Source organism: Thecamonas trahens, assembly GCF_000142905.1.
Source record: "Thecamonas trahens ATCC 50062 unplaced genomic scaffold supercont1.60, whole genome shotgun sequence".
Lineage (NCBI taxonomy): Eukaryota > Apusomonadida > Apusomonadidae > Thecamonas > Thecamonas trahens.
In genome coordinates this window covers 39,829-55,061 of record NW_013657620.1, presented here as the reverse complement: position 1 = coordinate 55,061, position 15,233 = coordinate 39,829, and the positions used below count along the sequence as shown (strand labels likewise).

General features: G+C 62.5%; 6 protein-coding genes across 6 annotated transcripts; 3 read left to right on the top strand and 3 right to left on the bottom strand.

Annotated features, from left to right (window-relative positions):
• Positions 1-58: 58 nt before the first annotated feature.
• Positions 59-2,085, top strand: AMSG_10532 (uncharacterized protein; the record flags this gene model as incomplete). The annotated part of the gene is made up of 2 exons (XM_013898020.1): positions 59-121; positions 345-2,085. The coding sequence occupies exons 1-2, from the start codon at positions 87-89 to the stop codon at positions 2,083-2,085; spliced, it is 1,776 nt and encodes a 591-aa protein (XP_013753474.1). The 5' UTR covers positions 59-86.
• A 104-nt stretch (positions 2,086-2,189) lies between these two features.
• Positions 2,190-2,897, bottom strand: AMSG_10531 (acyl dehydratase; the record flags this gene model as incomplete). The annotated part of the gene is made up of 1 exon (XM_013898019.1): positions 2,190-2,897. One exon carries the CDS (start codon positions 2,895-2,897, stop codon positions 2,190-2,192), a length of 708 nt encoding a protein of 235 aa, XP_013753473.1.
• Positions 2,898-3,541: 644 nt separating this feature from the next.
• AMSG_10530 (uncharacterized protein) lies at positions 3,542-4,522 on the bottom strand. The gene is made up of 2 exons (XM_013898018.1): positions 4,347-4,522; positions 3,542-4,170 (listed from the first exon to the last, which is right to left on the bottom strand). Exons 1-2 carry the CDS (start codon positions 4,428-4,430, stop codon positions 3,709-3,711), a joined length of 546 nt encoding a protein of 181 aa, XP_013753472.1. The 5' UTR covers positions 4,431-4,522; the 3' UTR covers positions 3,542-3,708.
• Positions 4,523-4,713: 191 nt separating this feature from the next.
• On the top strand, positions 4,714-5,379 carry AMSG_10529 (ATP:cob(I)alamin adenosyltransferase; the record flags this gene model as incomplete). Its single annotated transcript, XM_013898017.1, has 1 exon — positions 4,714-5,379. One exon carries the CDS (start codon positions 4,714-4,716, stop codon positions 5,377-5,379), a length of 666 nt encoding a protein of 221 aa, XP_013753471.1.
• A 202-nt stretch (positions 5,380-5,581) lies between these two features.
• AMSG_10528 (uncharacterized protein) lies at positions 5,582-9,967 on the bottom strand (the record flags this gene model as incomplete). Its single annotated transcript, XM_013898016.1, has 3 exons — positions 5,582-5,597; positions 5,644-9,769; positions 9,802-9,967. 3 exons carry the CDS (start codon positions 9,965-9,967, stop codon positions 5,582-5,584), a joined length of 4,308 nt encoding a protein of 1,435 aa, XP_013753470.1.
• A 691-nt stretch (positions 9,968-10,658) lies between these two features.
• On the top strand, positions 10,659-15,169 carry AMSG_10527 (uncharacterized protein). Its single transcript, XM_013898015.1, has one exon. It carries the CDS (start codon positions 11,657-11,659, stop codon positions 14,969-14,971), a length of 3,315 nt encoding a protein of 1,104 aa, XP_013753469.1. The 5' UTR covers positions 10,659-11,656; the 3' UTR covers positions 14,972-15,169.
• The last annotated feature ends 64 nt before the right edge of the window (positions 15,170-15,233 follow it).

Here is a 15,233-nt window from a genome sequence, read left to right as displayed (position 1 = left end):
GGGGGGGGGGGGGGGAGGGGAAGGGGGAAGGGGAGGTTGAGGTACAGCTCTCTGGGCTCGAACGCTACGCGGGGTGGGGTGGAAGCATGCTGCACTCGTTCAAGTCGTTTGTCGAGGGCTCGTACGCTGTAGGGGGGCAGGGGCAGGGGGGAGAGGGGGGCAGGGGGGGGAGGGGGGGGAGGGGGGGGGGAGGGCCAGGCAGGACGACAGGTCACTAGGTCACGGCCACACTCACCCACGCACACATGGATGGGGATGGGAATGGCGATGGCATGGCGGGCTCGGGGGGTCGGGGTTGGGGTCGGGGTCGGGGTCGGGGTTGGATGGGGGGGGATGGTGTACAGGCTCGACAAGCTGAAGCGGACGGCAGGGACAGGACCATCGCCGGCTCAGCTGGCGGCGCAGCTGGAGGCGCTGTCGGCCGAGCTGGGCTTCCCCGTGGCAGCGGGCGCAGGGCTGGTTCATGGCAAGGAGGTGGCGGATGGGGCGCTGGCTATGGGCACGCAGCGGGTGGCGGAGCAGGCCGAGGCGCTGGAGAAGCAGGCAGCAGTGGTGGCCAAGGCTGTCGCTCAGCACTATGATTGGTGGGTCACCTTTGAGGCGCGCATGCAGCTGCTGCCGGCCGTCGAGCAGTCGGTGGCAGAGGCGGAGGCCTCGGTCCAGCGAGTGTGCGCAAAGATGGGACGGCTGGAAGAGCTACTGGAGGAGATGGACTCGGTGGTGCTTGAGCGTGAGACGCTTGCTCTCCGAAACGCCGCCCTAAGCAAAGCGTCGTCGTACTCGACCGAGCGCCGGGCGTGGGTCGCCTCGCTCAACATGAGCATGGCGGCAGAGCAGATCGCCCGTGAGCAAGCGGCACTTCAGCACGAGCTGCAAATGGCCGAGTCGGAGAAGGCCCGCCTCGCTGTGCTGGAGCGCGAGAAGGCCCTAGTCGTTCGTGAGCAGCTCCGCCTCGAGCGCGAGCGGGTCCGCGAGGAGAAGCGGGCGGCCAAGGCAGAGAAGAAGCGGCTTCAGCGCGAGGCCAAAGAGCGCCAAAAGTCGGAACGCGCCGCCGCAGCAGCCATTGTAGCCGCTGCCACTGCTGCCGGCTCGCCGCCAAGCGGGAGCCACGTGCCGCCCCCACGGCGGTCTGATGCCCGCGCGAGCGGAAGCCCGCACCTGCCGCGCGGGAAGAGCCTCACTGTACTTGCCGACAAGCCGTTTGACGGTGTCGAGAGTGTAGACGGTGGAGGCACGCTGGCCGATGGCGAGCTCAACCAGTGGCTGGCGTGGGCGCTCAAGTTTCACACGTACTCGGCTGCGCACGTCCTCCACACTCGTCGCGAGGCGCTGGCCGCGTTTGCTGCGGAAAAGGCTGAGGCCGTCGCCAACGAGGACTTTCTCATGGCCAAGCAGTGCAAGAGTAAGATCAACGAGCTTCTCGTCCGCGACGAAAGCGTGATGGAGGCGTATGCCGCCGTGGCAGCCGGCGCCCAAGTTGCCGCCGACCACGCAGCGTCGGGCGCTGGCCTGCTCTCGCTCGTACAGATGGCCGAGATGGAAGCCGGCGCAGTTGCACGTGAGGACTATGGCGTTGCATTCGCGCTCCGCCGCATCCTGCCGCAGGCCCAGCACCTGGAGAGCCAGCTGGCCGAAGCGCTCGCGCTGGAAGACTACCCTGCCGCCGCCGCTACCCGCACCGAGTGGGACGCTGTGGTCGCCGAGCTCGAGGCTGTCCTCGGCGCTCCGCAGCCGCCGCAGCCTGGAGAGATGGAGGTCTCCACTGAGACCCTCGAGTGGATGCGCGAGACGTTCCCGGTCAATCCGGACGCGCCGCTCTCGGTCGCAGAGCTGATCCAGATGCAGGCCACCGCCGTTGCCCGCGCCGACTACGCCGCCGCCGGCCTGTTCAAGGCCCGTCGTGAAGCGCTACATGCCTGTCTTGCCGGCAAGGCCGAGGCCATTGACACCGAGGACTTTGACGCCGCCCAACAGTTTAAGGTCCGCGAGCTCGAGCTGGTCAACCGTGTCTCACTCGTTGCCGCCGCCGCCGGGAGCCGAGCAGCCACTGCCAAGAGCAGATCTGGCGACAGCGATGATGCGTAGGGTAAAGAAGAAGGGCTGACGAGTGTCTCGCCAGACTTGCAGCGGATGCTTCCCCATACTATACTTTCTGCTAATGCTGCGCCCCAAGACATCCATTGCCCTCTCTACGGATAGTGGCGGACAAGCCACTGAGCGACAACGACGGGCTTGTCGCCTACAGCCGGATCGGACGAGACGAGCGAGACGTCCAGAACCGACTCGATGCCGCCGCCGTTGATGCGCTTGACGGCAGCCAGAGCAACTGAGGCATGGACAGCAGCGCCGACGCGCGTGGGCGCCACAAACCGAACTCGGTTGAGACCGTAGTTGATGCCCATGCCCATGCCCTTGATGGGCGGCAGGGTCGACGCCGCTAGCGGCGAGAGCAGCGAGAGGACGAGAAAGCCATGAGCAATGGGTGTGCCATACGGCGAGCCAGCGAGCCCAGCCTCTGCCCCGTGGATCCACTGCGGGTCAAGTGTGACCGCCGAGAAGGCGTCGATCCGCGCCTGGCTCACCGCCACCGCGCCAGACACCGCCGTCCACGACCCGGCGCCGGCCACCCACTCGGCGACATTGACGGCTCCCACCGTTCCACCACTGCTGCTCCCGGCCTCGTCAGCACTGCCGAAGCTCCCAGCTCCGCCAGCAGCCACATGCTCGCCGTCGGCAAGAAGGCTCTCCAAGTCGACCCGTGCCAGCGCTTCGCGGAGCAGCGGGAGTGACCGTCCACGGGCGTGGCCTGCGCCGCCGCTGGACGCTCCCTGTGGCGCCAGCTGGACAAGCAGTCGTGCCGTCCGCTTCTGCACTCTCTCGCAACTGCTGGCTGACATAGATCACGTGACAACGTCGGGTGGTGTAGCTGCGGCTCGCGCCGGACCACGGGCCACCTGACAGCAACAAAGTGGGGACATGATCGCCTCGCTGCTGCGCGAGATGGAGTCGGCCCATACCCGGGATGATGAGGGGTCAGGGGATGGAGCTGTGACGACTGCTGGACGACGGATGATGGTGATGGACTTGAGGCGCCTCTGTGCCTTGGGGAGGACGCGGGTGGCGATTGTTCCCTGGCGCCTGTGGGGCCAGCGTCGGTGCCGGTGGGCGGTGCCGACCGTGGCGCCGCAGCTGATTCAGGTGCAGATGCCGATGGCAGGCAACGTGGCATTGGAGAAGGAGCCAACGGTCAGCCACGTGCCTGCCCCCCGCGCATGTGGCGAGGCGATGCTGACGGTCTCGTTACTGCGTGTGGTGCATGCTCTGCGGCGAATGCGCACGGTGACGGTGGGGTTGGCGAAGGAAATGTGATCGCACTGCCAAGATCAGCAAAAGGTCGTCAACTTGGCCACCGGCCAATTAGTCTTGGCGAACAGCTGGCTGTTCTCGCCCGCAACATCGAAATGCTGCAAATGGACGATGATGACAAGCAGGTTCAGAGGGGAGCTTGGGAGTGGGTGAGCAAGGTTGAGACGCGGTGGTGGGCATGTGTGGCGCTTGCTGCTGCGATTGGGTCGTTTGCGGTGTGATGTCGAGATCGTAAAACCAAGCGAGTCAGTCCAAGCTAGGTAGAGGTGGGGAAAGAGGACGACGGGCTGATGTCATGATGGTGTGATTGATTCGTTGGTTGAAGCAAGTGGGAGAGCAAAGCTAGCTCAGGGCTGCAAGCGGTTTGCGGCGCTTGCTGCGTCGGCGACCGGCGGCAGAAGCGGGTCCGCTGCTGCTGGTGCCAGAGCCCGCAGCTGCTGCATCGACGTCGGAATCGGCTGTGACGATGTCGTCCTGGGCAGGCTCCTTCGGGCGGCTGGTGGCGATGTCCGAGTCTGTTGCGGTCTTGCGAGCCTTCTTCAACTTGCGCGGCCTGTTGTCGGCGGGGGTGTGCGGGACGATGGCGAGAGACTGGGCCACCTTGTTGAGCAGCAGGCGGGCCTCCATCTTCTTCTCCAGAATGGCCACCTCTGTGGCCTCATGTTCGATCTGCTGCTGCAGCGCATCGTTCAGCTGCTGCGCCATGGCCACCTCGCTCTGTAGCGCCAAGATCTTCTCGGACCGCTCTGCAGCCTCCGTTCCGTCCGACGGCTCGGGCAGCAGCGACAGCACGTTCTCCAGCGCCTATGGTTGCGCAGCGCCCATTCCCACCACCGCCACCCCTATGACTGTGAGTGCGACCCCCTTCACCACCACCACCACCACCACCACCACCACCACCACTACTACCGCATCCGCATCCGCATCCGCATCCGCATCCGCATCCGCATCCGCATCAGTCTCTGCATCCACATCCGTACATAGCGCAGCGAGTCTGCCGAGTTGACGTCGACCAGGCACCCATGACGCTCACAGAACTCGACCACCGAGACCTTGTTCTCCATGTTTGGGCAGCAGCCGTATATATGTATGTATGTATGTATGGTTGTATGTATGTATGGTTGTATGGTTGTATGGTTGTAAGTATGTATGTGTGTGTGAGTGGAGTGTGGAGTGTGGAGGACGTGCGCCAAGTACCGAAGTGGCGCGACTCGGCCCGACCCGGGTGGCTGCCTGGGCTCGTCAGCCAACTCGCCCAGCCCCCTCCCCCCTCCCCCCCTGCCCCTTTCCCCCCCCCCCCCCCCCCCCGTTGCACCGCCATCACCACTCCTATTTCCTTGTGACGACATGGCCTCATCAGGACGCAGCAAGTCGAACCTATACACGCGGACCGGTGACGACGGGACGTCTTCGCTGTACACCGGCGAGCGGCGGGCTAAGGACGACGCGGTGTTTGAGGCGCTGGGGAGCCTCGACGAGGTCTCGTCGCATCTGGGCGTGGCGCGGGTGGCGCTGCGGGGAGCTGAGGCTGCCGACGGCGGCGATGACGTGCTGGTTGCTATCGATGCCTTTCTGGAGGGCGTCCAGTCGCGGCTAGTCGAGCTTGGCTCACATGTCGCCACGCCGCTGCCGCCGCCTTCTGGCGCTAGCGACGGAAGCGAGTCGGACGACGAGGACGATCCGGTGGCTACGCGGCGGGCGGCAACGGCGTTTCCGGCGACGCACGTGGCGGCGATGGAGACGTTTATTGATGAGATCGATGGTGCACTGCCGCCGCTCACCATGTTTATCCTGCCCGGAGGCACGCCTGCGTCGGCGCACATCCATGTTGCCCGCGCCGTTGCTCGGCGCGCCGAGCGCACTGTCGCCCGTCTTCGCGGGCCGGGAGGGGTGAGTGACGACGCGTTTGCCTACATCAACCGGCTCTCCGACGCCCTCTTTGCGGTGGCTCGCGCCATTTGCCACGCCGAGGGCGGGACCGAGACCGTGTACTCCAAGGGCGATCCGCAGTGAACGCAACGCGGCGACCGCCGTGTATCACGAGCGGGCTACTGACTGTGACCGTGGCATGGACGAGATTGATGCCTGGCGGCGGCGGGAAGCAAGAGATCGCGTCGAGGCTGTCTTGATACCCGATTGGCTCAAGTTGCGCCTGCTCGACGGTGACGCCATCCGCGGGACCGACGCTGTCGCCGCTACTGCCGACAAGGGCACCTTATCCGAGCTTGTGGCTTCGTCGTTGTTGTTGATGGAGACGTTGCGCGGGCTGCCTCGGACCGACGTAGCAGGACTGACTTTGGCGCTGCTGCGCCTCCGGTGTAGGCGAGCCTTCGGGGTGCCATCGGCGGTGCCATCGGTGCGTCGAGGGAGTCACTTCCGCTCTCCTCGTCAATGACCGACGAGAGGTTTGAGGTCTGGCGATGGTCGGCGCCGTCGGCTTTGCTGTTCTCCACTGTTTCGTCGGCGCTCATGCTCGACGAGCTGGCAACCAGCGCCCGGGCCTTGACTGTCAACTCCCACATCACGAGGCGAGTGAGGAGGGCGAGGGCAGCGACAATGGCGAGGGTGGTCATGACAACAAAGATGGCAAACGAAGCGTCGTTGGGAAAGTCGTCGACCCAGAAGAACGAGCCCATGAGGACAGTAAAGGCGATGATGATGTTGAGTTGAAGCTCGAGGTCGTTGTACTGCGGGATGTTGTACGGGCGGAGCCGGAGCTGGATACCGGCCGAGGCGACAAACAGCAGGATGAGGGCGAAGAGGAGCCAGACCACTTGCTGAGAGGCAAACATCGAGGCCGCCACAAGAGCCAGTCGCTTGCCGAGGAGCCAGATCTCGAACAGGTAGTACTCGCGGCGATACATGGAGTAGAGCATGCCTAGCCGCGCTTGGACCTCGGGCATGTCAAGCCGTCGCCGGACCGCGTGCAACCGCCACACCAGAAACGCCGGGAGGCCGAGGACGTAGGCTGCGATGGCAAAGACGCCAAACGGTACAAGCGCCAACCACTTGCTCGTGTAGCATCGGAACGACGGGTTGGCGTCGAGCATCCACTCGCCTGACGGCAGCTTGGTGCAGTCAAAGAGGACTAGCGACGACTGGGCGCAGGTGATGTACAGCATCGGGCCGAGAATGAAGAGCGTCTTCTCCAGCACCCGCCGGACAGAGATGGCGCGAATCTGCAAGACAAACCGTGCAAGGCTGGCAGATAACGCGATGAGCAAAAAGACTGCTGTTGGGACAAAGACCGAGAAGATATACGAGAGCCCAAAGTCGCCGAGCACACACTCGGAGGCCACCACCGACGGCGAGAGGTTGAGGAACGAAAAGCTGTTCATGCTCTCGCGCGTCGGGGAAGGCCACCGGATCTCGGTTACCGAGCCTACAACTGCTAGGATCTGGAGGAAGAGGATGCCCGACTTGATGCCATGCGGCATGCCCGAGGCAACTCGACGAACGGTTGCTGCGGTACCGGCCGCGGCCAAGCGCTGTGACTTGGTGTCCAGCCGCGCCATGACCGCCATAATGACAACCGCCACGATGGAAAGGACGACTACCGCCGAGACAAAGGCGTAGAAAAGCGTGCTTGTAGTCGAGCCGCACGCCTCGCACTCACCAGATGGCCCAGTGTAGTAGCCGTCCTCGCAGACGGTACACATGAAGCCAGTCGTGCCAGGCGAGCACCGCGACGCGCCAGCGCAAGAGTTGGGTCGTGGACACTCGATCATGTCAACACCAGCGGCTCCGGTCACATTGGCAACGTCATAGAATCCGCGCTGCGCGCTTGGAAGCTCAGTTGAAGTGCCGGAGCAAATCGCGCCAAACGGACAGCTCACGCACGCCACATTGTTGGTCCGGCTCGGCGACCAGTAGCCTGGGAGGCAGGTGCACGGGACGAGCGATGTGGAAGACACAGCCTCACCAGTCCGGGCAGTGTTGATAGGGCAGATCGGGATAGGAACGCACGCCTCGCCACTCTCCTCAAATGAGAACAGGCCGTCGGGACATTGCGCGCACGAGATTGGCGAGCTGCGCTCAGCACCCCACCCGATGCCGCATCCCCTGACTCGCACAGGAATGTTGACGACCGGCACAGAACCAGAACGGACGGTGCCGGGCAGAGTGAGCGTGGCCAACAACCACTCATCGGTATTGAGGTTGGCGGCGGTGATGGCGGAGAGCCCGACATCCGGGAATGTTGCCAAGCCCGTAGCGTCGGTCACCGACGTCACTAGCGGTCGCAAGAGAGCTATTGCGTTGCTGGACTCGGGTGCCACCGAGAGAACGACGGTCACGCCGGGAGTCGACTTGCCGTAGGCGTCGATGGTCGACACGTTCCAGTTGGCGAGCATCCCACCCGAGACAACGGTAATGGGTGTGGTCGGTCCAGTGACCCGCGCCACCGGCGACTGCGCGCCCGCGCCGACAAACGCCACCGTCGCGTCGTCGCCGGAGAGCCAAGGAACAAGAGCCAGCGTCGTGCTCGACGCGCCCATCGCCGCCTGCGGAACACAGGTAAACATAGGGCTCCGCGCCGTGTCTTGGGCCGAGGCAGGATGCAGCGCGCCGAGGACAACTGCGACCGAACAGTCAAAGGCAACGTCGCCGTACTCGGCCCTGTTCTCTGCAAAGAGCACGGTGCCGGCGAGCTGGAGCATGTTCGGCTTCTCAACGGCGATTGCAGCGGCGGGTGCCGCCTCTGGGTCGAGCTGGAGCGGGTAGTCGAAGCTCGGCTGAGACGAGAGAACGGTAACCAGTGAAAGAGCACCGCCGTACTGCGCCGAGTTGTTCTTGAATGCCACGTCGGTCCAGATAATCGGCGGCTCATCGGGGTTGACTTCGAGGGCCACGGCGCCGCCAGCGTGGCTTGGGCTTGCACACGAGTCAAAGGTGACATCGATCATGTCCATCTTGCGAGGCGCATAGGCGTGGATGGCACCGCCATTCGATCCTGCGGTGCAGCTGCGAAAAGTGGCGTGGGAGAGTGTAAGCTCGCCCTGGGCACCAACAGACACTGCACCGCCTGCCGCACCGGAAGCAGTCGAGACAGCATTGGAGATGGTGACGTTGCGCAGCGTGAGCCGCGCGTCGACGCCTTGCACATGGAAGGCGGGACGAGGGGTGCCATCAGCGATCGCTCCCGACAACCCCGCTATCTCCATCGACGTCATCTCAAGCGACGAGTCGTGGGGAACCTCAAACAGAACGCCTGCTCCGTTGCAGTCGATGCGAATGATGGCCAACTCGCTCGGTGATGGAGTCAGCTGAAGCGGAATCGACGACTTCGGGACCCTGACGTGGCTAGTGGGGCATCCAGTGTGGATGCCAGGGTTACGAAACTCGTACCGGAGTGCGTGGTGCGTGTCAAAGTTGGCGATCTGGTCGAAGAGGCAGCCTGGACCGTTGAGCGTGGTGCACGAGGGTGAGAGGCAAACGGTGCGAAAGCCAAGCGGATGCGAGCCGCGGTTCTCGAGCCAGGTGGGAACGCCACTGCTTCCAACGTTAAAAAGATCCAGGTCGCCGTCATTATCGATGTCAGCGATGGCCATCCGCATGTCAGTCGCGTACCAAAAGTGGCCAACCACGACCACATCCCAGTCGCGGTTGCCAAGGTTGATCAAAGCCCGCACGCCATGTTGGTTGCCAGTCGCACTGTGGAAGGAGAGCAAGTCCATCTTGCCGTCCACATTCAGGTCGATGTAGTAGTTGTTGTACGGAATCCATTGGTGACTGCACGCAAACGGACGGACTGTCTCCTTGAAGGTGGCATCACCGCGGCCAAAGAAGACATGGCAGCAAGTGGCAAAGTCCTCGTTTCCGTCTTGGTCAAAGTCGATCCGGGGCTGACTTCCCACGCCATACCAGCTGGCGAGGTACTCGTGCGGCGTAAGGGTGCCCTGCGGTAGCCAGTTGATGTCGTCGCCCGAGTTGAGCCAGAGGCTGACGTAGCCCCGGGTCGGCTGGACGCCGCCGTTGTAGTCGAGAATGAGCATGTCGGTGGCTCCGTCGTTGTTGGCATCGATCGGCTGCGAGGTGAGAGCAGTGCGAGCGGTGTCGATGGTATGTGCGGTCCACCCGGTGCCGGCGCCGTTGTTCTCAAACCAGTAGATGTTGACAAGCGCGTTTTGTTTCGATGTCGACACAATGTCGGGGTCACCATCACCGTCAATGTCATGGACAATGGCCTGGAACGGGTTGGTTGCGGTGCCGACGAGCACGTGCGTGAACGCTGAGTCGCCGCCTGGCTTGTTGAGCATCACCAGGTAGCGGTTGGTGCAAGTGACGACAACGTCGTCCAGGCCATCGGCGTTCAGATCAGCAATACGGAAGCGGATGGCGGTGCAGCCGGGGGTGGTAAATGAGACGCCGACGGCCCCGTCGAGAACGTGCGGTCGCCGTTGTTCTTGTACCACGAGTAGCTGCCCGAGGCCGCACTGAGTAGGTCGAGCCAACCGTCTTCATCGACGTCGACAAAAGCAAGATGGTTTCCATTGGCCGTGTTGGTCAGCAGCCGCGCGAGTGAATCAGACGGGGCTGGCGGGGGAACCTGGACGCAAGGCCCGTCGACGGCAGCCACGGCGCAAGACAGTCCGGCGACCATGACTGCAACGACTGTGAGAAGCAAGCACGGACGAGACATGGTGCTCCTGAGGTCACGAATACGTCGGCAGTGTCTACCAGTTCAGGGTTGGGGAGAGGAGTGTGGTGTGTGTGTGTGTCTGTGGGAGGGGGAAGGCGAGGAAGGGGAGCGCAAGATGGGTGCGGGTGGTCGGCGATGGAGACCAATGACAGTTGTTGGTTGCTCTTCCCCCAAAAAAAGGTGCGTACCAAACGAAACGTGCCCACCGCAGGGCCACCGCGACATAGTCCGACCTGTGTGGTTATGCGTGGGCTTTGTGAGGGAAAGACGAAGGGAGGAGGAAGGGCATGTGTGTCGGAGTTGACCATGTGTGTGGCATGAGTTGGGACGCATGGCTGCATGAGGGTGGGCGTGTGGGTCATGGTGTGGCTGGAGGTGGCTGCGTTACTGGGCAGAACAAGTTGCTTTACTTTTTTCGGGTGGCGAGTGCTCTCCGCGTGGGTAGGCAGTGCGGTCGGAGGCTGCGGTGAGCAGGAAGGGGTGCGGGAGAGTGGAAGGGAAGAGAGGGTGCAACTGGGTCGAGCACACCGCACTCAGGCTAGCCAAGGGCATCAGGCGTAATTCGTGAGTCAACAGAAGGTTGACTTTGGTTGTCATGCGGGTGCTGTTGGCTGCTGTGGTGGGGCTCTGGTTGACGGTGGTGGTGGTGTGGCGGGCGGAGATGGTGGCGGCCGATTGGCCCTGCCAGACCGAAGGCCCGGGCCATATGTACGGCTACGACGCGTTTGTCCGGCAGCTGACACCGGAGGGCATGTTCAAGATTGGCAGCATCAACGCCTTGGATGTTACCAACGATGGGATGCTCGACATTGTGGGGTACACTGGCGGAGGTGGTGGCGCTCCGCTCGGCTTCAATGTCTTTGTCGCTCTTGGCAATGGGAGCTTCGAGCACACTGAAAGCCTGGGGTTGAACATGGGCGACGGCGGAGGCTTTCTCTTTGTTGCTGATTTGAACGGAGATGGGCGGGGTGATCTGATGTCTCAGTCTTGGACTGGATACTCGGTGACGGCCCTAGTCTCGACGAGTTCGGCGACGCTGCTGAGTCAGTTCGTGGTGCGGACTATGTCGTCCTCGCCGCTCAAGATGAAGTTTGTGACCACGTTTGACCTTGACAAGGACGGCGATCTTGACATTCTGCCGATGGTGCACTCTTCCAGCGGAGCTATGGTCTGGTTTGAGAACGCTGTGGGTGATGGCCTTTCATGGACACCGCGCGGGTACGGCACGTCGGTGACTGGCAGTAAGGATGCAATCACGGTACTGGACTACGATCGTGATGGTCACTGGGACATTTTGGTCGACTACGGGACACAATTTCGACTCTTCCGCAACAATGGCGGCGCGGTATCGTTCACGCAAACGAGGGTGTGGACAACTCCGTCGACGATGGCCAGCTTGTTGCAGCAGGGCGCTCAGCCGGTCCTTGATTTTGATAACGATGGATACCACGATGTTTGACGCAGTGTTTTGTGCTGTACGGAACCGGTACTACGTCTTTCACCAACGTGCCGCATAACTTTCCTACCTACACCAGCCACACTGATCCGAACAAGGTGGGGACACAGGCGACGCTCGCCGAGTGCCTAGCACCTTACCCTAACAACCCGCTGTTTGAGGCAGGGTATGCAGACGTGAACCGGGACGGGCTGATGGACATTCTCTGGAGTGGCAAGGCGCACTTGAACTTTGCTGAGTTTGGGTTAACCGCGTTCATCAACAAGGGCGACCGTGTGTTTGAGCCACGCTTAATCTCACTCCAAGCAGGAACAATGGCTTATCGCAAGCGGACGGCTTGGCTGGTGGACATGGACAACGATGGAGACTTTGATGTGCTGCGTCTATTGACGTTTGGTGGCTTCGGAGTTGTTGTCAACCGTGGCCCATGGCCGCTCGGCTTTCGCACCTACTGTTTGCCGTCGAGTTGCAACTCACTCACGGACAGCGATTGCCTAGTGGACGCGTTTGCGACACGCGACCGACATAGAGCTGATTTTATCGAGCTGCCGAGCACGTACACGGGATGCCCGCGCTCGCCGATTGAGGTCAAGTACGAGCCTGGGCTCGGGCCGCTGACGATTCATCCGTCGTTTGACGTGCCTGGCTCCGGGACTATCAACTGCGGATCCGGTGGAGTGTTGTTTGACATTAAGGATGGCGGGAGCCTTACGCTGGACTCGCTGGTGATCTTGGGTACGACGTCTGCGCTGACATACCCGCCGCGACCGGGGATTCAGGTGCGAGACGAAGGGGCGCTCACGATGCGCAACTGCAGCGTGGCTCATGCCAACTCGGGGATCTCGCCGTTTGGCGACTTGCGGGAGGTGCGTGTGGACGGCGGGTTCCTGGCTGTGACCAGCAATGGGAGTCTTGCAGTGGCTGACACGTCTTTCCGCAAGTGCACGTCCTCCGGCTCTGGCGGCGCGATTGCTGTCTCGAGCGGCGCGAGTGTGTCTGTGACTCGATCGAGCTTTGTCGAGTGCGCAGCTTCAAGTGGAGTAGGCGGAGCAGTTGCGGTGGAGTTTGTGATGCCTGCAGCGGCATCGGAGGTGTTCCTTGCTGACGTTCAGTTTGAAGCGAACACGGCGATGTACGGCGGAGCGATTGCGGCGTTTGACGACGCGCTTGCTTCGCCTATGGACAGTGATCCGTCGCAGCTGCCGTGGCGGCCGGTAGGAAGCGCCACGACGAGCGGCGGGCGGGTTGCCATGGAGCGGGTGACGTTTTCAGGCAACGCAGCACATCGAGGTGATGTGGCGTACCTATGCGGGGCAACGCTTCAGGTGATGGATGCGACCGAGGGCGGGCAGGCGAGTCATGACGCTGACGTCGACTCGGGCTCGATAACGTTTACATGCGTGCCCGCGATGGTAGACGGGCGAGCGCTAGAGAACGCGGTGGCGCTGAGCGAGACCGGGTGGCTAGATGTTGCGGCTTCGTCGGCACTGCGCAACGTGCGGAGCGGGCCGGTCTATCTGCGGTTGGCCAATGTGACGACACCTGTGGAACTGGTCTCGGGGACGCCGGCCAGTGAGCTCGTGTTTGAAGTCTTTGATGCGTACGGCAATCCGAGTGCAGATGCTACGGTGTCGCTCCAAGTGGCACCGGGCTCCGAGGCGCAGCTCAAGCTGCTTGGCGACAAGGTGCTTGTGGCAGTGAGTGCGACGCCGATGGGACAGGCGACGATGGCGGGTGCGGTTTTGGCAGCCGCAGATGCCGACATGCTTGGGGAGACGACGGAGGTTCTTGCCGGTATCAACCTTGTGCTGACGGGAACAATGGTTGAGTCCGCGTCGCTGATGGCAACTGCGTCAGTGCGACTCGGTGCGTGCCCGCGCGGATACGGCGTCATCTCGCCATCGCCATTTCTGTGTGGCGAGTGCCAGGACGGATCGTACTCACCGGAGACGACGACTGAGTCGTGCATCCCGTATCCGCTTTGCCCGCGCAACACGCACCGGCCGGGCAAGTCGACGGCGTTCGATGTCGGGCCGTGCGAGTGTAAGCCCGGGTTTTGGTCCCCGAACCGGAGGCGGAACGAGGTGTGTGTGATGTGCCCGGTCGGAGGGATCTGTCGCGGCTCGTCAGTGGAGGCGCCTGTTGCGGCTCAAGGCTACTTTGACGTCTCCAACGTTACAGGAGTGGCGGCGCAGTTGGCGCCGTGCCCGCGGCCGGACTCGTGCAAGGTCAACTCGGAGTGTGAGCGTGGGACGACCGACTTTATGTGCCGCAAGTGTGAGGACGGGTACTACACGAACCGTGCGCTGCGGTGCGTCAAGTGCCCGGCGTCGGCCAAGCTAGTCTTTGTCGTCTTTGTGGCAGGCGTGGTTGTGGTGACGATTGGGTTCGTGACGGGCGTCATTGTGCTTGCGCAGCGGCAGAACAAGGCGCGACGCGAGCTTGTGCCGATGTCGACGCCGTACGGGGTCAAGGCAGCGGTGCTGTACGTACAGACGATGGCGGTGATTGGCGGAGCGTCGCTGCTCAACTGGCCGTCGCCACTCAACTTTACACTCGACCTGTTCTCGCTCTTCAATCTCTCGTTCTCACTGGTGGGTGCCGAGTGCGTGCTGGACGACTTTGCGCTGACGTACAAGTTCTCGGTCATATTGCCAGGATTGCTGTTGGCTGTGGTGATTGCGGCGGCGGCGACGGCGCGGTACGTGTTCCGACTTGGCGATGTGAAGGTGGGCCAGGTTGTGCGGCGGTTGGTGTGTGTGGTGGGGCCGATGCTGTACATCACGTCGGCGTACGCGTCGCTGCTGCTATTTGACTGCACACGGCTGCCATCGGGCGAGTACGTGCTGGACGCGGACGTGGGGCAAAAGTGCTTTGACGACCAGTGGTTTGACATGCTTCCGTTTGGGCTGTTTGCGGTGGTGGCGTACGTCATCGGGCTCCCGCTGTTTTTGTTTGTGATCCTTGCACGGGCGCGCAACTCGCTGGGCGAGCCGCACGTGAAGGCCGAGCTCGGCGTGCTGTACGAGGCGTACAAGCCGCAGTTTTACCTGTTTGAGATTGCGCTGCTCGGCAAGCGGCTTGCGCTGGTTGCAGTGGCGATGTTTGCGTCGCGTCTCATTGTGTGGCTCCTTTTCTTCCTCCTCTGCCTCTTTGCGCTGTTTGGAGCTGTCCAGCTTCGGCTGCAGCCGTTTGCCAAGGCTTCGCACAACTCGGTCGAGCTGGCGCTCAACGGCATCGCCATGTTTGTGCTCACGGTGGGCGCATTTTTCTGGGCTGATGACTTTCCAAACAGTCTCTCGCATTTGCTGTTTGTGGTCATGGCCATGTTCGCGCTCAGCAGTGGGGTCATCCTCCTGGTCCGGGTCATCCTCCGCGATCTGCGCGACATCCGTCAGCGGTCGTCCACGGTCGATGATGGCGTCGTTGTCGGTCTGCTGAGTCTTAGCGGTGAAGTCAGTCTGAGCGGGAGCTTGAGCGACTTGTCCGAGCTGGATGAGGAGGCTTGACTTGGCCATGGGCACCAAAAGCTTGTGGGGATGGCATGTGCGCCGGCCTCTAGTGCGATGTGGCTGTACGCCCGGTGCACCCGCAGGCAGAGCAAGCCACGCACCTCATGCTGCCGAAAGTGCGCGAGTCTTGCTCTTTTGCGCTGCTTATCACGCGCACTACGTTGAATGGATTTTGTAGCAAAGGCGGCGTGAGAGCGCTCTTGGGAGCGGTGTGAGAGCGGTCCTGCAGTGGTTATATGGGGTCGCTGTGGGGAGGGAG